The following is a 21,434-nucleotide window of genomic DNA, read 5'->3' on the forward strand; positions in this document are numbered from 1 at the left end:
CTGGGTCTGCGGTGTTGAAATGGACTGGTTGTTCAGCTCATTTTCCCTTAAGTGTGTACAAAGGTTATGAAAAATTAGAAAATACACGATTAAAGATGTTTAAACTATTGCTGAGGCTTTTTTTTGTGACTGGTTGTCAGGGAGGCTGCGGAGCCTGAAGCAGGGGAGCGGTCCAATTCACTGCACGGTCCACTGCATCGAAGAGATCGCCTGATCCAAGAGAAACGGCTAGTAGAGGTAAAATCAGATCACATTGATTCATAAAAGCTTACAAAGGTGATTTCTGGCTCTTTGTGTCCCAGCCAGTGTAATGTAACACTGATACATGCTAATCATTTATGAGCTGTGCTCATATTTGCATCTCTCATTTTCAGAATTAGTTGAAGTTTGGTTCTGTTTCAGCTTAAGTACTTGAATATAGTGCTAAATGTACTGGTTTGGATAATTAAAGTACTACTATTTCATTTCATTTATCACATACATACATAGGCTGTTTTTCCAATCACAAACTAAAAGAACAATGTCATGTCCATCACATAGAACATGAACAATAACTAACATTGACGAATGGCAGCTGATAATTAATGGAAGGATCATCTATTAAACGTGTGCAGGAGGAGATAGCGGAGCTGCAGCGGAGGCTGGCGGAGCTGAGGGAGCGCGGTCGATGCCTGGAGCAGCAGATCCAGCAGGAGGAGCAGCACGTGGAGGCCGAGGAGCTGGAGGGCTCCATGCTGAGGAGCTGCACCGTGGCCCAGCTCCGTGGCATCAGCCGAACCCTGCAGGACCTCGTCACCTCGGAAAACCGCATGCAGATCTCCGTCTCTCCGTCAGCCTCCATGCTCAGGTAAGCGGCACATACTGGCAGAATATTTTAGTTTCCTCCTATACACCAAAAACTTTATGTTGTATTTGTGTTGTATCAGATTTTTTGGGGTTATAGATTTCCTTGTGCATGTTAAGGGTAACTACAGTTTTTTTTTTCAACCTGGACCCTATTTTCCTTTGTTTTTGTGTCTACGGGACTGATGGCAACAACAATCTTTGACATTGGTCCAGTATTAAGCGAGATTGCTGCAGTTGTCAGCGGCAAAACATGCTACAACGTAAGTTAATAGGGCAAATGTCCAGCTTGTATTTACTTTCACAAAAGTGCTTGTTTTGCCACTGACAGACTCAGATTAATATTATAAGTGTCTGACAACATTATGGAAATGATCCCTTCAGAGATAGACCTTTAAAGCCTTTTTAAGACCTTTCTGTTTAACCAGAAACAGCTCTGAAGTCAGACCCCCAGATGTTTTTTTAGGTTTAAAAACAACTCTTTGCTCTGTAACAGAAAGGTCAACCTCCTTAGAAACCCTTTTGATAATGTTGTCAGGCACTTAAAATATTAAATCTGAGTCTGTCAATGGCAAAACAAGCCCTTATGAAGGTTAATAGGACAATTGCCCTATTAACTCACATGTTTGTTGTTGTTGCCGCTGCCGACTGCAGCAATCTTTCTAAATACTAGACTAATTTTAAAGAGTGTTGTTCTATCAGTCACTTAGACTTAAAACATGGGACAAAAGGGTCCAGGTTAAAAAACAAAAAAAAACTGTAGTTACCCTTTAAGTGGTTGATTAAATGCTACATACTAGCTGCTGAACATTATCCAACACCATAACTAAAAATGATTTGCTGACCGGGCCGTCACATGCATTGCCTTTACTAAGAAGTGATATGATTGGCTTAAGGTTGCACTTGCAGTAGTTTTTTAATTACTTGTTCACCAATTTTATTTATTATTCTATATCCACACACACACACACACACACACACACACACACACACACACACACACACACACACACACACACACACACACACACACACACACACACACACACACACACACACACACACACACACACACACCTGATGAAACTGAATGTATGATTTCAGGAAATGACATAACTTGTGAGTGGATAGCTCCCACAGATCCTGCAGTACTGTCAGTCGCCAGGTGGGGCTGCTAGAGAGCTGTGAGAGGCAGTGACAAAATACATCAGTCCATGAATTAAATGCTTTTTACTGTATCAAGTCACGTATTTTCTTATCATTAAATTAGCTGGTTTAGAGGTGGATGTGTCTGAACAGAGCCTCTATTTCTCAAAAACTTTGCCTCCGAGCTTTATTCGTCCTCCAACAAACAAAGTGAGATTTTTAATAACTATCTTCTTGCAGCAGGACTGTATTACCTTGTGCCAAAAAAGTACACATGAGTCAAAAGCACACCATCATAGTTCAACCCAAATATCAGAAGAGCTTTGATAATTAAAGAAGGAAATACTGACGTAGGCTCAATCCCAAAGTCCGGACTCACTTTGGTGCGCGTTCTTGTGAAATTTGTAAGAGCTTAGGGCTGTCCCAATGTCGAATTTTAAAGAGTGTGAGTACACACTTACCGAGCCCTTTCTGTGAGTCTGCATCAATGCAGACTTCAGCAAAGGGAATTACCCACAGTTCAAAGCGTTGTGACGTTTACCGTGGAGACCATAGGAATATCCAGAAATTACAAAGGTAAACTACAGCGGGACACACGGCCACGGAACAGAAGGGACCTGTGGTCCAGCTTGGAAAACAAGAGTTTGAAAAGATTTAGAATCAGGCAGCCGCCTCCTGTGCCTTGGCCGTGTGGAAAGCAACCAACTTCAAATGAAATTCCCAAACCAACAAGTGCATCTTTTTTATTAGACGTCGCCAAGGTAACATGTGATCCTGTGAAGTGCCGTCCCAATCCCATTTATACCTACCTGAACCCATGTGGCCTCACACACTCACTCACTTAGCACCTGAGATCAAACAGGTCTGAGAGGCTTTAGTCCTTATGCTGCGTTCCAGGCGACCCATAACGCGTGTTTTCACAACCTTCTACCTGTGAAAGTGCCCCGGACCCGCAATCCAACCCATAAATTATATACAAACTCGTACCAGATCACTGTGCTCCCAGTTACAGTTTTGATGTCAGACACACATAAACAACAATGGCGGCCCCTATTGATGATGTACACACGCTGGCATGAAAGAGATGAAAAATGTAAAGTAATTCCGCACACTGGAATCAAATCAGTACACATACTCTACTGTACTACTACAGGTTATGTTTATTAAATGAAGCCCAAAATACGCTGCAGATTAGAAATCACTATCAGCTAACGCTAGGCCTAGTAGCTAACATCAACGTTAGGTTGCTGTTAGCTAGCTAGAAGGGTCTGTCTTCCTGTTTTGCGCTACCAAGTCTTGAGTCGTGACTTAAAATCCTAACTTGCGGGCTAAAAATTGTGTGGAACGCAACATTAATCCTCAGGGCTCACTTTGGGATTGGGCCAGTGTAACACACACATTTGGATGTTTGGGAGGGATCCACGTGCAATTGTTTATGACATCTAGCTGTTGTGCCAGCGGAGGTTAAATGCACTTATTGTTATTTGATTTGAACAAAAGTGCCTGCCAAATAAATTTAGAGCAACGCAAAAATTGTCTAACACTTCAAGAGGAAGGATTTGTTTATTTTCAGGTTCAAAGAGGATGTATCAAGCAGCCACAACTACTTGTTCTTTATTCCTCGCATCCCCCTGTGCCATCAATCTTCTTCTCTCCCACATGCTTGAACCTGCTTTGAATTTTAATGGTTTTTCTCAGATGCAAATTGTACTTTGCATCATATCCTCTAAAGTTAATAGCTTGCAACAGAACACCGGGAAAAAGCCTCTCTATCTTGCCACTCATTAGAAAGACATGTAAATTGTACTTATCGCCTTCTCGGTGGCGTGACCCACCATCACGGGCATAATTTGATATCTGACATATTCTCACCCTTTAACTGGAACGCATTTATTCTCGCTACTGATTGAAATTGCGGCCTCAGATTGGATATTCAGATGCACATCTCCAGGTGGCGTGCTGTGGGTTATCATGATGATTGAGTTGCTTGCAGTTCCCTTTCCAAATAACACATTTCTGTGTCAAATCTAGATTTATTTCCTTACGGGTACTGGATTAAAGAAAGCCACAGGATCTGGAGTAGCTACATCCTTTAAAAAAAAAAAAGGGTGCTGTAACACTGATGTCCAGAGACAACATTTGACTCTGACTCACCCTGAACATCTGTTTGAATAACATGAAAAGGGCATACTGATTTGTGTCATGTGAGACGACTGGGATCTCAAGGTGACTGTGTTTTGTGCATAATGGATTTTATGCTCATTTTATCCATCTTCTAATTGATTATATCTCTGTTAGCGAATAATGTGACCTTAATGGTTTGTTCAGTTTGCATGTTTACATACATATAGAGATATCTTGATATCTGATGTTATCTAGAGAGTTCAATCTATTGTCACAATTTTTAAAAACAAAGCAAGCCAACTAAATGCTCTGTATGACAGGTCAATTTGAAATTACATGAATGAAGATTTAAGCCGTGACTAAGAAACAAATCATCTCGCAGCCTAGTTCTGAGCTCAGCTGCTTCCCCAGATTTGTATCCACTTGATTTCAAAATACTTTTTTAAAAAGCTTTAGGAAACACCAGTATCTCAGTTTTTGCATTATGAAATGTGACAGGCAAGATTATTATTTTTAAAAACCTAGTAGGCAGTTATCTAGAACAGTTACTGGTGAAGGAACAAAAGGCACAAAGAGAAGGATTTTTCCCAGAGCTAAAACAATTAAAAGGGTTAGTTGGACATTTTTGGAAATAAGTAGGGTTGCAAGATATTGACAAAACGGGATTTTGCGATATTGAGTGTGAATATGACGGTATTGATATTACATGTAAACATGTAAAATTGCAAAATGTACGGGAAAACACATTGTAACAATATTAATAGATGAATAACAATATAGTGCACAATGAGGCTTATATACAGCTCCTTAGTGCAGCTGGACCACAGGTCGGTTGTTCCCACTCCAAACTCAGCTACCTGGGAGAAAAAGGTGCGCATGGGATTTGGTACTGTTTGTCTAGTTCTTTCAGAAGTGTCTTGAAGTCTTTTTTTATTCACTGTGTGGATGGGCATCATATCTTTGGCCAAAAAAGACGTTACAGCATTGGCGATTTTGGAATGTCTCCTCAAGTTCTTGTCGTACTTTGTGCCACTAGCAAAAACCCTTACTAGCGAGGCTTGTTTGGCTAGCTCTGGCGTATTAACTGCAACAGGTTTTTTGGGGGATAGCAACAGGTTCTTTGGGGGATAGTATCATGCACTCATAATTCATTCCGTTTCAGTCTCTATCTATTTCTTCATATACAGTGTCACTCTGTTGAAATGCACAGACGTCACATGGGACGCTCCATAGGGTTTGTGGCACAATAACTGGCCGATCAAATGATTATCATTATAGCGTTTAAATCGGGCTCTAAATCAAACACAACTAAGCCACACAGTCAACGGACGAGGTGCCTCGGTCCGAAAATTAAACAAAATGTTGCATACTTATTGTGACACTTTCGATTTAAAATTGGGCATTTAGTTGATATATCATTCATCCCTAGAAAGAAGCTCATTCTCTCAGTCTAAATCAACTTTACTAGACAGTATGTAAACCTATTATTCTGGTTGTGGATATCTGCAGGCTTTTGTTTGAAGTTCTTGCTGTTTACGTCCACTGGATTTGTCAGTGAATAATTAGTGCCTGCTCTTTTGCTCTTGCAAGATCTTTTAAGACATTCCTTTATAAAAGTTATAAAATATTCAGGAACTCTCTTGATGGTTGATAAACCACTCTTGTGTTCAGAGGAGTAGATACCAGAGCAAACTGGTGGACTGTTAATGTCATTAACATCTATTGTTTTCACTTGAAGCACCCAAAAGAAAAGAAGTTGTTTTTTAGTACTGCAAAGTAACATTATTTCCTTTTCTGCAGACTCCAGGAGCAGGAGCAGGCATTAAATCTGTCCATCAAGGAAGCCACTGCCAAAGTAAGCCACTGTTCTTTTGACCTGATTTGGTCCAGCGCTGCCTCCCCTCAGCATGCCAGCAATGACTGAATGTGTGTGTGAATATCTAATGAGTAGTAAGGCAAACTAGAAAGCATGAATTGTGTGCCAGCATCACTGTATTATTAAATATGCATACTTAATGTCATTGTCTGTATTCATGTGATTATTTTTATTTGACTTGGCAGTGAACGTCAATAAGTAGCATGTTAGGGTCTTGTAAGGGTTGTCGTTTTGAAGAAATTCCCCCTTTTTTTTTTTACTTTATAGCAGCCACGTCCAGTGGATTTCATAAGTGTATGTGTACTATGTGGAATATCTGTTTTCTATGCGTCCCAGCGGTATATTCCTCCTGTATGTGTGAATGGCTTTGCATGCTTCCCTATGTCTATGCTTGCTGTGTCTCTGGAGTTCCCTCTTGCTTCTCCGGAGTTTGCATTTCCCTCTCACTGATCTTTATACATAGATCTCTGCAGCTGGAAATAAAGTCATAAGCAGCAGAAATCCATCAGAAGTGGTGGCTTAGGGGAGATGGAGAGATCAAAGCAGGGGACAAACAGGGGGCTCAGGAAAAAAATCCAAGTTTTACTGTGGCCTTTAGAAAGCCCTCATCAAATGGTTGGTCGAAGCTGCAACTGCACCCCGAAGGAATATGTTGGCTTTCCACAAAGACGCTTTTACCTCAATCACACGGAGCCCCCCCCCTGGGGTCAGCTGAGGGAAAAAAAACTAAACCGTGCGCACAGATTCAGAAGCCATGCTCCTGGTTTTATAAACATGATCAAAGTAGAAAAGATATTCACAGATTCAAACTTCGGTGATCACTTACTCTACAGCAAAATGATATTAACATAGTAAGGTTTACAATGAGCTACAAACTCATTTTCTATCAAAACGGGCCGTCCTCCAACCTGGGGAAATAACATTGGTCTCTAGTAGCGGCTGGCGGTGCTTAGGGGCCGTCTATAAACTACTACACAGACACAAAAATATCTACTCATTTAATGATTAAATAAGGTAGCGTTACCTTAAGTATAACTTTAATAAGTTTGGATTATGAAACTGTGGGCACGGTATTGTTTTTTTCCTCTCAGCTGACCCCCGGGGGGGGGGGGGGGGGGGGGCTCTGTACAATCACAAGATTGTCCATTGTTAAATTGAAATAAAAGGTTTTATTCCTATCCACCAGGTGGGAAATGGCAAACCTGTTGTGACCAAATGATTGCTGATATCAAAGTAACTTTCACTGCCTCTATTGACTTTTTCAGAATTAACAAATAGCTTCATTTTTTTTAAATTAAATCAGCAATGACAGAATTTCTACAATGTGAAAAGCACATCGGAGAAGTTTCCATTTCATGTAATGCGTGAAATAAAATTATGCAAGCCTGTTTTAAAAAAAGAAGAAGAAAAAGAAACAGTTTTCTGTATTTCTGTGGGAAGAGGACTCCCTGGAGATGTTCTGCCTCAGAAATACCAAACTATTTGACAGCATTTTCAAAGTCTTTCACAAAACTGTGTCAGATTCAAGTAGAAAATGTGTCAGAAAATCCAGCTCCACATCCCTTTGAGGGGTGAAAATAGTTCCTCAAAAGAAGGAAGCGCATTATGGGTATTGTATCTGGCTGTTTCTCAAAGTGAATACATCGGAAAGAACAGAGGTTTAAAGGGCAGAGTGAGGGCAGATGGGGGCCGGGCAGGCTGTATCTGAAGCCATCAACTCTTCTGTGAATACAGCAGAGCTAAGGTGCTGCCTCCCCATCAGGCCCGTGACATTCAGGGCCTTTTTCCTCTCTTGACATTCTAATGGCATCTTTTATGGAGATTTCACATTTCCCTGTCTGTCCACGTGAAATGAGGCGCACTCTCTTTCTTCCTAAAGGTTATAGTCAAGGTAACACATCGGCGTTGATGCTCTGCTGTGTATTCTAAGAAGGGCGAGCACAGGACAGAAATCTGTAAGGTCTTGTAAGAATGAGTGTCAAAGAGAAAATGAAAGCAGAATTGGAAATGAGCTAAGCATCCTGTGGGATCCATGTGTCTGCAAAGGTTTTGTTCGTTACCACCCTCCCCCCCGCTATCTCCTCAGCCTCTTCTCCTTTTCCCCAGGTGGTCATGAGTCAGAGGCTGGGCAGCAGCCTGAGGAGGAAAGTCAGCGAGACTGAAACTCAGCTGTTGGCACTGCATGAAGCCAAACTGGCAGCCATCTCAGGTAACTCTCCACTCAACCACACCCCAATCCAACCCGCACTACATTTCACATCTTCTATTTCCCTCATTTACGTGAATCGCCCACCATTAAGCTCACTTAATTAAGCTATTAATGATCGAGATGCTCAGTAATGGGCGGTGTAAGCATAATGGCCTCCTGTGGTGCGCTGGTGCAGGTAATGACTTCAGCAGTGCCAAGGAGCTAAAGGCTGAGATGAAGACGGTGTACCAAGAGCGGGACAGGCTGGATGCTCTGGCCAAGAGGCTGCACAGCCTCAGCTCGGGGAGCAGCCAGGAGCTGGCCAGGATGAAAGTACAAAGGCAGCAGCTCAGACAGGAACTGGAGCAGAGGGAGGCCCAGCACGGTGAGTCACCGAATGGTCTACATCGAGATAACAAGGACCGTTTTCACCCCAAAGGAGAAACTGGGCTGCTGTAGGCAATATGATCCCTTCCCTAGATTTAAATCTCATTCACAGTTGTAAAAACATGAGAATATATGACCGGTGTCTTTTGGATTTTTCTTCCCACGGAGCAATGATGTAGAGAGAAATGAGTTGCGTGCTGTTGTGTATTACGCCTGGCCACACACTTACTGCAGATAAAAGCTAACCTTTTAGCCATTTCTGGAGTGATCAATAATTGATCTTTGTCCCTTTAAACCTGCATTAACTGATTTTCTGGCCACTTGGGGGCAATGGAAACAAGCTGTAAACACAACACTCACATTTCCTTTTAAGTTGATTTGCCCATGGCGGTAGTTCATGCATCCAGGAATTACAAAGCATCATCATCAGTCATTTGACGTCATATCTCCGGACATCTGGTGACGTGCAATATTCACTCTACTTTTAGCTGCGTTTTTGGTCACCAGAGGAAAAACAGAAGTGACGTTTTTTTAAATGCACTATTATCCAAACAGTCAAAATGTTTCTTGTCCACTGAAAGTGGAAAACATTTGTTGTATTTAAAAAAAGGTGTCTCTCTCTCTTCCTTTCTGGGAGTACACCTTTTGAAATATCGATTCAATTGTGCATCACGAGAGCTCTTTGGAAGGGAAGTCCTCTTTTGATGTTGCTACACGCTGAGAGGACATCAATAGACAATGACTTTTCTCCCAAATGAAGGAGAAGTGATCTGCTATCAGTGGGGAGTCGGCATCAAATGAGTTACCAGCAGGATTGGCAGTTGTTGAGAGAAAGGGGAGGGGCGGTGGGGTTTGTGTGCAGGGGAAATGAGCTCTAGATTTAGTGAAGTAGCCAATTACCTCCAACCTTCTTTTTTTTTTTTTTTAGGGGGGGGGGGGGGGGGGGGGGGCGTGGTGACTAGATTGGTTTTGCCTACTGGGTCTGGCAGAGAAATGAATGGACTTTGACAGAACCTCCAGCACTGTTACTCTCTGAAGTACATCGGTCACAGGAAGATTTCTAAAAAATAACATCTCCTTCTCTTTTGCTTAATGCCTCTGAAAGTGAAGTGACAAGGCCAGGGCAGGTAGTGGAAGACCAGAGACTAGAGCTCTGGATAGGGCTCCTGCTGCAACCCCAAGGCGTGCAATCAGCCATCTAACATACACTGTTATCTAGACCAAAGATCTTCAACAGGGGGTCCAGGATGCCCAGAGGGTCCTCAGAGTTACTGCAGGGGGGCCACAACATTATTGTTGGATATAAATTGATGTCTTATTTTTTTAAATGCCTTCTACATTAACATGAATTCAACATAGTATTAGCAAAGACAAATCACAAATCTATCTGTGCAAAAATAAAATAAAAATTGTCAACATTAATGATAGGCTTACTGGCCTAAGGTAGCCATCTACAGATACAGATAAGCTTAAGGATTCACTGTCCCACATACATGTTAAACATTAAAACATGATGTATGTCAAAAAATATTTTAATAGCTTAGTACTGTATGCACCATTAAAAGCTATGTGTAAAGGCCTTAAGCCTCCCTACACTTGTGAGTGCAGTATCACCATTAACCCATTGTCTTATGTTGAATGCACCCTCCGCTGCCACTAGGGGGCACCCTGTAATTGTTGCAGTCAGGTCGAGTTGCATTGGGTTTTTATGGGGTATATTAATGCATGGACTTGGTATTTTAATTCATGCGAGGTCCATGATTTTTATATTATTGTAGTAGAAACTAAAAATTTTTAGTGGCAAATATTGTTTTTTTTCTTCACCCTATGTGCACAAAACTAAGTCACCTGCCAGATTTCTGTCAGTGAAATACAGTCCTTAACACCTTGTCTTGCTAAACAGCTAAGGATAGCATTAATCTGACAACCACCAAGTTCACCTCAGTATCCTAAATACACTGTGCACCTCGCACAGAATATCGCAGCTCTTAACAGGGAAACTAGTGATATGCAAATGCTCAGGGCTAAACAAAGGAATGAGGTGAGAAAAACGTCACAAATGTGGGAAGAGACAGCAAGTTAATGATTGGTTGTGCGGCTTGCTTAACTGCTCAAGTGGGCGCACACAATATGGCAGCAAGCACAATTTTACAATGTGTTGCAGACACCGAGCAAGGGGCTCATTAAACTGTCATCCTTTTTGGTAATAAGGGGCTGGCACCTGCTAGCTGGAAACTGATAGCCCACAAACAGCACATTAACATTTCTTTAGCTGGAGGGGATTAGAAATTACAGTCTACTTCAAAGTCAAGATGGCCATTCTTTTTTGTTTCTGAAGCATTTCTAGCACATCCTTATGGCACTAATAGTGTATGAACTAGTAAGACACTATCTTATTGCAAGAAAACGCATTCCCTTTTTCTCGAAAAAGCTTATTATCGTGACATGAGCTCTAATGCAACACATATTCCAGCTGATACCGCTACAGGATACATGCACATGCATATTCACTTAAACTACACAGCTTTAGCTTGTTGATTATCTCCGCCCAACGTACTTTGTGGCGCGGGTTTTTTTTTGGCCTGGGAGCCATTACATCCCTAATTGCCAATGACTCGACTGGTGTTGAATACCAAACCCATTATAGCCAGAGGTTTGATTCCCTGCTGAGAGTATCATTTTGGCCCCAAGTGAGTTCTGGAGTGATACTAAATTTAAAAATAAATCATTGAAGAGCTGCATAACACAAGTAAATGACCCCCGGGAGTGAGGACATTCAAATGTGGAGACAGTGTCAGCGTGTGCTCCTCTTGATTTATCCAAGTATTCTACCAATGCTTATTTAATGCTATTGTTAGTAGGCAGGCGGTATATTCTGTGGCAGTCAGGTAATTTGGCTATCTGTGATAAACACAGTAGGTTGTCTTCTTCACATGGCTCCACAGGAATACATTTAATTAGAGGGTTTTTGTTGTTGTCTTTTGCTGCATCTCTCCGCACTCTATTGTTTCTTCCTACAGCTCCCACTCTAGTGTCACCTCTGGGTTTATGGTCCTTCGCACAATTTGGGGGCCTGTTCGTGCCAAACTCAACTGTGCATACAAGTCAAGCAGCTGAAGTGTACATCAAAATACTGTCTCTCTGTGTTATTAAACAAATGCTATTTCCTCCTAATGGAGTGCCAATAGTAAAGGCGAGGACATATATGATTTATTCATGGCTCTGCCTCTTTCAGGGTGCTTCTGTTGAGAACATGATGGAACGAATGACAGCTCTTCTCCTAAAGAGTGTCTGAATGATTGAGAGCGTTGTAGTGGTTAAGTGGACTTGGGTGAATGTTTCCTGGTTTTTGTCTCTGAAGTTTTTGCCGTATTCATTTTTCCTGTGATTCAGTAGAGGATGTCACCTCAATGTGAGTATTATAGCATAACCATCAGAATTACTGCAACAACATAGGGAAGTTGATTGAGGTACCACTACAGTAGCTGGCACCACTGCCTCTATCATTTTATATTCCATACGACTTAAAAAAAGAGATTGAGTTCCATAGTGAAGTTTTTAGCCATGCTAGCAGTATGTCAGCCCAGTACTGGATGGATTATCTTTTGACTTTCCATCTAGTGCAATCAATTGGTGGTACAATACTTTGGTTTATGGTTTAAGACTGTTGCAAAACCAATGCCATTCCTATCAGCCTGAGCTGTACTTTGTATTTACTGCTACTTAGCAAATGTTAGCATGCTAGCACAGTAAACTAAGATGGTAAACACGGTGAACATTACACCTGCTGTCCTCCTAATGCTACATTGGATTGTTTGTATTGGCACCCACACCGCCTCAAACCATAGCTCTGACTCCGGTTACATGATTCGCCACCACAGCGTGACGTGGGGACTGCGTTTCTCCAAAACCTGAGTGGGTCTCAACTTTTTGCCGCAGGTTCGCTGTGTTTTTTTGGCATGTCGTCCCTGCCACAAACCCCTGCCGCATCCTAAATGCACTACCCCCATTTTAAATGAACGGAAAGACCTGCGTTTCTGCTTTACCGTCGGACGCTCGATGCAGGCATACTGAACACGGATTATTGCACTGTGTGTCTATGTACAGCCTCACAGAGCAGCTAGCATGGCTACTTTAGCCAGAGGTCTAATTTGAGGGAGGAGACAAATTCAGAAATGTGTTTTGGGGAAAAATGTAAGGATGCAGAGGAAATAATACGATGCCGGTTTAATTGAGCAGGAATGTAAGCAGGTGAGCTCTTGAGATAGGGTTTTAGAACTTCATGGCACCACATTTTGTGAGAGTACCTCTGGGCCTTTAAGTGCTTCCCAGATTCAGCCATCTGAAAAAATTGTTATTTTGCAGCCCACATCAAAGTCTCCTCTAAACAAATTGTTTACCAAGTTTGACTTAAGTTATAATGACAGTGAGCATGTCTAACATTTCAGAAAGAGCAATTCAGCACCCAGAACAGAAAAAAAAAAAAAATATATATATATATATATATATCCACCCAAGCACAAATTGTGAACACACGGCCAATTTTTCGTCAAATGATTCCCTTTGTTGTGCATTCGTGCATAGCTCCACAATATGCTACACCAACAGCAATCTGTTTACCGCTATGCTTTGTGATCTCACAGCCTTAAAGGGTTCTGGAGTGTCCGTCTGAGATATCAGCCTGTCTGTTTTCCTTCATTAGCTATCCTGCTTGGCGGCTGTTAAGTTCAGATACATTCATACGATGCGAGTAACTACATATGCTGACTATGTGTGTTTGTTACCTGCAGTGATGTTGCACTCAAGCAGCCCGGGCCGAGCTTAAACACATTAATCACAGTCGGAGACTTCGACTCAATTACATGGAGACAATTTCTCTTCTGCCTTATTATGCGCCGGCTTTTAGAACACGCATATTGGTGGTGCTGGGTTAGCACGGAGCCGCCTCTAATTTGTTTAACAACAAAGTCCTTGCAGATGTTGGGTGCTTTTATTGGTACAAGACAATAAAGAAACAATTGCATTATTCACTTTCAATTAGAGAGCTGTTCAAATGCTCAATTCCAAACACCTTACCATCGTTAACTTCCACAGGCTCATTAAAGCCCATAACTTCATCATTGGTCTGCTTCATTTGCTTTGTCTGTCTACATTACTGATTGGAATCATCAGCTTCATCATTGTTATCAACTTTACACTCAGCTGAAGTAATTATTTCTTCATTAAAATAATGAATTAGTGTTTTTTTTCAACATTCAGTTACACATTCTCATCATCTTTTAATAGTGTCTCAGTTCTATTTGTGTTATGAATTAAAGAATGGCCCCTTTGATTTTGACTATGGTCCTTGGCAGCAATCAGTGATGTTTAACACCTGCTGAGATTACTGGTGTGAGAGGAGGCTGAGCTCATGAATTTTCCAGTGCAGGCTCTGTGAACTCCTTTGTGAGGATCCTTCAACTCTAAAATATACTGCCACATGTACCAGGGACTAACAGACTGGCTCTCTTCTCAATGGGCTTTTTAGTGTCGTTATTCGCATGGCCTGCCAATGACAGCAGCTTCCCGCAGACATACAGGAAGTGGTAATATCACCCAGTGCTCTGGTTCCACTCAGCGCAGGAGGAGGCTCTGATGCTTGATGTCTAGTCCCCTTCTATAAAGAAAAGATTATTTTCATCTGTCACGCCTGAAGAGGCTCACTAGTTGTGCCACCGGTTGGCATGGCGACAGGATGGCACACTGCCTCTCAGTATCAGCATAAAAAGAAATATTAAGTCAACAGTCATGTCTGTTTCTCCCATCTGCACATGCCTTTTGTAGCAACTCTTTATATTCCTCACAATATATTATTCCTAAATCTGGCTTTCGCTCTTGCTAGAGCCGTAGCCTACTTAGTCATCTCGCATTTGTACACGCCCTGTGCTATCCAAAGTCAGGCTTAATGCCCCCATGTATTATTCAATGGCTATCTCCTTCTCCTTGCAAGCTGCCTAACGGAGCTGGCATGAATGGAAGTTGACATGGCAGACTGTCAGGTGGTATATGATCTCACATAGCAATTAGAGGGGTGGTAAGTGAGCTGTATGGTCACGAACACCACCGGATAGCTCATAGCTAATCCAGCGACCTCCCTCCTTCCTCTGATTGAACAGATTTGGCCACTTTGAATGAAAACAACTTGCAAGCATGCAGGCACTGCTGTGCATGCGTCACTTCTCTCCCTGCTGTGGAGCTGATGATATCTAATAACAACCATCAAGACAATAATACAAATTACATGTCAAACCTCAGTGTGATTCAGAAAACCAAATTAGGTGACTTTCTCTCTGTGTGAGCAAGCTAAGCTGCTTAACATTAGAGTCGCTTTCAACCATTTTTGGCAGCTTTTTCCTTAAAATGAAGCAGTTTAGTCTGTTAATGCCTTTATTTAACATTTTGGGAAATATGCTAGATTGCCCTCTTGCCGAGAGTTAACCGAGAAGTAACTTATGTTAGCATTACAAACTGGAAATGTGGGAAGGTCTGGCTTAGCCAGCCAGAACTTCTAGAGCTCACTAATTAACTTATTTGCTTAATGTGTACAAAAATCCAAATATAAGTGACGGTTTATTACCTGGCTGCGCACAATAACTTCCTGGAGTCTCATCTGGTTAGAAGTAACTTAACGGCCAAGAAGTAGTCAAATAACCACCCCCCTACAAACCAAGATATTCCATTTTAACACATTGTATACATTGTTTTTTGTACAAATTAGGCAATTCAGATATAACTTGTTAATCATTGAGCGAGTGCTGATATGTAGGTTTTGTTTGGTCAGAGTCAGGCTAGCGGTTTCCCCTTTTTTTGTAGCCTAACTTAACATATAGCCAGATGTGAGAGGGGTATAGATCTTCTCATCTAATCCTTAACAAGAAAGCAAATTCATGTATTTTCCAAATGTTGAACTATTTTTCTAACCAACTGAGTTCATTTCCCTTCTGACATTGTTTAATAATCTCTTGTCTGAGCAGGTAAAAGTATCAAGTATTTTGCAAGAAACTAGAAATTATAGAAAGGTCTTAAATACACACAATTTTGTGTAGGACAGTACACTGTTGTTTTTATTCTTTCCTATCCTGTTAATCATTTCCAGACCTTTCTGATTCAATTGAACCACTGCAGCAGAGTGTGGGAAAGCACTGGTGTGTATGTATGTGTGTGTGTGTGTGTTTTATAGTGTGTTTGTATTGAACATTATAGCATGTGCACAGACATATATGAGGCACAATTTGATATAAGTGCATCCTATTGTGTTCAAAGATCTGCCGCTGTGGGGTTTGGGGGGTGGGGGGGGGGTTCTCATGTTTCATACATGAGCTCATTAACAGCACTCAGATTGCCCTCCTCTCCATCCGGACTAACACTCAGCCAGCCTGCGTCTGCCTCCTCAGGCACATGCTTGCTGCTGGCAGAAGGGCGCAGGAAGTAACATAATCCAACTATATGCCCCCCAGAAAATCTGGCATTGTGTAAGGACCTATGCCATGTCAGAATCCCCTTTTTTTCCTTAGGCCGTCTCCAATTTCATCCCCTCTTACAGCAGAGGGAATGATTTTTCCCTAAATTGTGGGTTTTTCTTCTTTATACTGAACTGTACTGTTGTAGTTTCTCAGCACAAGGCCACCTACAACTGCGATGACTGCTACCTATCCTAACAGAGCCTGTGTACAATATAGCTAATGATAAGTCAGTTGTAATGATATTAGAGCTGTGATTTGTTGCTAGGATACCCCATCATGGCTATTACAATTAGTAAATGAAGTGCAAGTAACAGGCTGTTCTCTCTGCTTCTCTCTCCATACAGAAAGCCGACTGAAAGAGAACACTATCAAGTATATCAAGCTATTGGAGGACATATTGCACAGGTAAGAGTTTTTTGTGCGGCCACTCTCGTTTTAGCAAAGACATCAAGACTCAATATTCCACATGACACATAAACATAGCAACAGCCTCCCAGGAATTTCTTCTCACCTCTGTTGTCCTTTAACCAGAGCACTGTCTCCCCAATACATCACCTCACCCCCCCACATCATGCACTCACACCTTTTTTATGCTGTTGTCTCCCAGAGCCCCTTTCTCACATTTCACTCCGTCTCTCACCTGCACAATTTGTCTTCTTCCTGCCACCTTCTCACATATTTTCTATACCTTTTATTTTTATACCTCCAAATCAGTTAAGTTACCACCCTTTTCCTCCTCTGTACAAACCACTTTAGACAAAACAATATCTTTTTCTGCCTGTTTTTATCCCTTTTATCTGCGACTCAAAACTCCTAAATCACAGAGAACAGTCTTTAGTGTTGCAGATGGTCGCCTAGCCCACCTGACAGTTATACAGTTGTGATGTACGGACTTTGTCGAGCAGAGGTTGTGGAACCCAGTCAACTGACGCCTGTTTATGCTTCTTTATGGTGATTACAGCTGCTTAGTTTCTCTCCTCCGACACAGACTGCACAGAGCAGCTGCAATGCGATCAGCTCATATTTTGCAGCATTTTGGAACCATTTGTGTTTTACAGATGGATGAATAGAGCTGGTAATGTTTTTGTGTACACCATATGATCTCTGCTTTCTACTCAGTCTCTTTTTTAAGTGTTTAGAGGAGAAAGGTTGGGCTTACTTTGAGCCAGGAAAAGCCTAAATTATCAGAGGCATTATGTGTCTGAATAACCCATGTTTTTGTGTGTGGTGCGTGAGAGGGAGTAGCTTTCTGTGTTGCATCTTTGGAGAAGCAGGTTCACCACTTTGGATGGGAGCCATGAGTCAGTCACACAACGCACAGTTTGTTTTTGAGGGATGCACAGGTTGCGGCTCTGCGTGGTCAAGGAGCAATATGGCTGCGATCTCAGAGCCCAGCATGGGAGCAAGGCTCGAGACCTTTTCTGTCAATAGGGCAGATGGTCGCTTTGTGTTTTGTTTGTTTGATTTTGAGAGTACCTGTCGGTGCCATGTATCTAATGTGGAAAAAAAGTGGGGGGAAAAACAACCTAGCGACAGAGGTTGAAGACACATTTGACAGGGTATTTTAGCAAATGGATAAAAGTAGGGCCTATACAAACACTACAAGCCATAGCAAGCCTCCAACACAGAAACTTCAAAATAAATGTGCACAACAAAAAGTTAGATCAAAAGCAAAAATCATCATCTGGATCCTGCAATTCCCATAATGCAACTCAATAGCATAATTTACCCCCATAATCACATCATCTGCTCCTCCAGAGCCACAGAAAACATTATTCTGGACTTGTGTAAATCAGTGGAGTGTCCCTTTAAATAACGAAAACGATAACTATCTAAAAACAATTTGATGCTAAAACCTCAATTTAGTCTCCCCTGATGTTAACTTCAGATATTTTAAATCCAGAAAGCCTCCTTCAGTTTCCTTTCAATCCCAGGCTACAGATATCAATAAAACAAAAATACATGATTGAATACTCGGCTTCCTAAACAGTCTACTGGGTGCTTTATATCCGCCTTTTTAAACAGAGCTTGGAGCTCCTATATTCTATGATTCCTATCTTTTAGTTTCATGCATAGATACTTGATTATATAGACCACATGTGTCTAACCACATCACTATGGATAGAAAAATCACATTAAAAGAAACCTTCTTGGGTATTGGGTACTGTAAACTAATTGTCCTGCTTATCACATTGTATATTAATTGTTGCCTTGGATCAGCTCCATCACCAGAGGCGGTCCAGATCAAATCACAAGAACAGCTTTGCCTTTGGGCATGGACCAGTACTGTATCTTTCTCCAGTTCTGCACGGCGACTCACTCGGCTTGATTGAATGGGCAATTGTCCCTGCGCGCACACACACACACACACATACACATACACACACACACACACACACAAACACACACACACACACACACACACCATCCACTGTAAATCAGTCAGCTCTAATGTACATTACTGTTGATGGAGTGCGGTGGTGATGGGAGGCAAGGAGAGAAGAGGAGGTGGGGGGGTGAGAGAGGCAGATTAGTACTGGTGAGATGTCTGGTCTCCGTGGAGACGGAGGGTGTTGAAAAAACCAATTATCTCTTCCTGGCTAAAGACTAGAACAGGATGTTGGGGCAAAGCAGATGCTGTAAATGTGTCACCACACAAAAAAAACAAAACATTTTTATTGAGATTAGCTGCAGCGCACAGTTGTTTAAGACATTACGTAGATGTTTCATTAGGAAATGTCTCTCAAATAATTCTTACGTTTATGCATTTCTTCTGTTGAGTTGGATGTCATTTATCATATTTAAAGGATACAATGCAACTGATGTAGAAGTTATTGGAATACTCAGACAAGACATGTCCCCTAAGAGCCTCTAGGCAGGAAGTGGGAAAAAAACTCTATTATCACTTTAAATGTACATAATCATGAATCTACATAAGATGAATTCAGTGTTCGTAACAAAGGGACCTTGGTTGCTCCGTTGTCTGCTGTAAAAACCTCCTCAGAGATCATGACACCCACCTTACAAACAGTTTAGTACAACATCACAGCTCAATAGTCACCCCCTTTGTATTATTAGCACCTCTCCTGGTGTTTTTTGAAATGTTGCTGCATGATTAATCTGAAGACATTTCCATCTCCTTTTGGCTTTTTAATGTATGAATTCTCATTTTGCTTATGGTGTTTGGGTGTACTAAATATCAGAAGCACTACTATGCCACCACAGGTGAAAGTCACATTTATTTTATTTTATTCTGGATAGTAATTTCTTGCGGAGATGGCTGCTCTTTTGATAGCTAAAAGCTCCAGCAGTGACTGAAGATAGGAGCTGTTTTTCACAGTCTGTCAGTCATTGGTATTCATGTGTGAGACTTGAAAATGCAGCTGGACATATGACTGGGTAGAGTTCAAAATATTGGCCACTCATCACTTTGTGCCTTTTCTCTCTGGATAGGTCTAACTGAACCTACCGGTACCAGCAGGACTGGACTGCTGCTACTTTTCTTTAACTGTTATATTAATAATCTTTCCTCCGTCTGTGTGTACGTGACGCCTTGAGGAGAAAGAGCAGTCCTGTCAGTCAGCAGTCCCAAAGGGAGGCTTAGAGACTGCAGAAGGAGTGTGCCTGCCAGTCTATCTTTCTTATTACTGGGCCATCAGAGGAGCAGCACACCCACACCCTGCCACTGTCAGATGGCAGGCCAAGCGGCTGCCACCAATTAACCCCCCAGGCGAGGAGTTCATACCGACAGGCACCAGGAGACAACCCTTACAGAGATGCTTAGGAGCTGACATGTCTGCATTTGCAGTATTCAGAACCCTAGTGCCAGTTAATTGTAATAAATTGAGGTTGTCGTTGAAGAGAAGCTTTTGTTCTATTTAGTAGAGGCTACGCCTCTTTTGCCCTCCCTTATGCCCTCAGTTACTGTATATAACAGCTTTGTTTTTCTTAAGTGTTACAAGTAGTATTAAGACGGCCAAGTGTTCGCCAGATGTTCTCCGCTGTGGCCTCGCTCCACAGAGCTTCAGTCCTTTATACAGGAGGCTTTCTCCGACCATGGGAAACTGAAGGCTCTGGTATCCTGCAATGTGCCGTTCACAAGGGTACACAAGGGCACAGGAAAGGTGTTTCCTGCAGTCCCGTCGCTAGTGCGAAGCCTGACCCCCATCCTGCTTCTTAAAGCCCCCTTTTTCAGCTGCCGGAAGCCCACACCGCCATCTCCCGGAGACCAAGTCTGTGCTCGTATCACCGACTTGTGCAGGTGACCGCGACCCAAATCATGATTTCTCTGTTGTATCCGGCATGGCCAGTAAGCCTAGGGCTCCCTCCCCAGAGTTAGCAACTGACATCGGCAAGATAAAGAACTAATATATCTGGAGCTACAATTCGAAAAGAAGAATTCTGCTCGATTCCAACACCTAGCTCTGTTGGTTGTAAATTTGTAGTGCTGTTAGTAGAGAGAAAAATGAAAATAATCGGTGCTGCCCACACCGTGTTATCCTCCTGGTAGAGTAAGCAGGCTTAAACAGGGCAAGTTTTAAACATGTTTTTAGCCTCTTAACATGCTCAAAATGTCATTAAAAGTGCCTACCCACGTGAAGTGATTTTTTCAGAGTGAACACAGTGAATCTGACTGCTGGATATATAACAGAAACGCATAAACGTTGTGTTAATTCAGCCAGTGCACATACCTCTGTTTACTTCCTGTTTTCCGGTTAAGTCTAGTTGAAACACGCCATTCTGTCACATCTCCAGCAGTCAGATTCTCTGTGTTCACTCGGAAGGATAACTGCACATGGGTAGGCGCTTTCATGACAATTCAAGCATGTTTAAAGGCTAAAAACATGTTTAAAACTTGCCCTGTTTAAGCCTGTTGGGTGCTAACGCTAGCAGGAGGATAACACTGTGTAGGCAGCACCGATGGGTTTCAGTTTTCTCTGTACTGACAGCAATCCAAATTTACAACCAACAGAGCTACGTATTGAAATTGACCGGAATTCTCCTTTAACTTTCGGGATAGATGAGTCCGGCTTTGACATTTTTAGGGGAATGTATGATTGTATAACACTTAATCCCCACAGATGACGAGTTATGGGTATGTGTGAAAGTTAACACATGTGCCCACCCATATCTGTGTGTGTGTGTGTGTGTTTGTGTGTGTGTGTGTTTGTGTGTCTCTCCACTTCAGAAGAGACACATAACAATGGCACGGCTCACTGGGCGCATCCCCACTACAGCAGAATTCAGAAGCGGTGGCGTTGAGTAGTAAATTGGTGAGGGCGGGGGGGGCTGGGCCGAGCAATTTTCCTATTGTCTGTGTGCCAAATGAAGGTTAGAGAACGGCTGAGAGGCGTGCATTGGCAGGGTA

The 21,434-nt window shown here is 42.1% G+C and overlaps 1 protein-coding gene across 3 annotated transcripts in view; it reads left to right on the forward strand.

The window, feature by feature from the left end:
• Nucleotides 1–21,434, forward strand: part of disc1 (DISC1 scaffold protein) — a 49,986-nt gene that overhangs the window by 9,319 nt on the left and 19,233 nt on the right. For all 3 annotated transcript variants that reach the window (XR_004660134.1, XR_004660133.1, XM_034898220.1), the window contains exons 6-11: nt 141–237; nt 615–847; nt 5,914–5,968; nt 8,096–8,198; nt 8,374–8,562; nt 16,411–16,471. Coding sequence is in view for 1 of the 3 variants with exons in the window: in XM_034898220.1 (XP_034754111.1) it covers nt 141–237; nt 615–847; nt 5,914–5,968; nt 8,096–8,198; nt 8,374–8,562; nt 16,411–16,471 (738 nt within the window). In the remaining 2 variants the exon portion in view is untranslated. The remainder of the gene's footprint in view (nt 1–140; nt 238–614; nt 848–5,913; nt 5,969–8,095; nt 8,199–8,373; nt 8,563–16,410; nt 16,472–21,434) is intronic.

This window comes from Etheostoma cragini, chromosome 17 (genome assembly GCF_013103735.1).
Source record: "Etheostoma cragini isolate CJK2018 chromosome 17, CSU_Ecrag_1.0, whole genome shotgun sequence".
NCBI lineage: Eukaryota > Metazoa > Chordata > Actinopteri > Perciformes > Percidae > Etheostoma > Etheostoma cragini.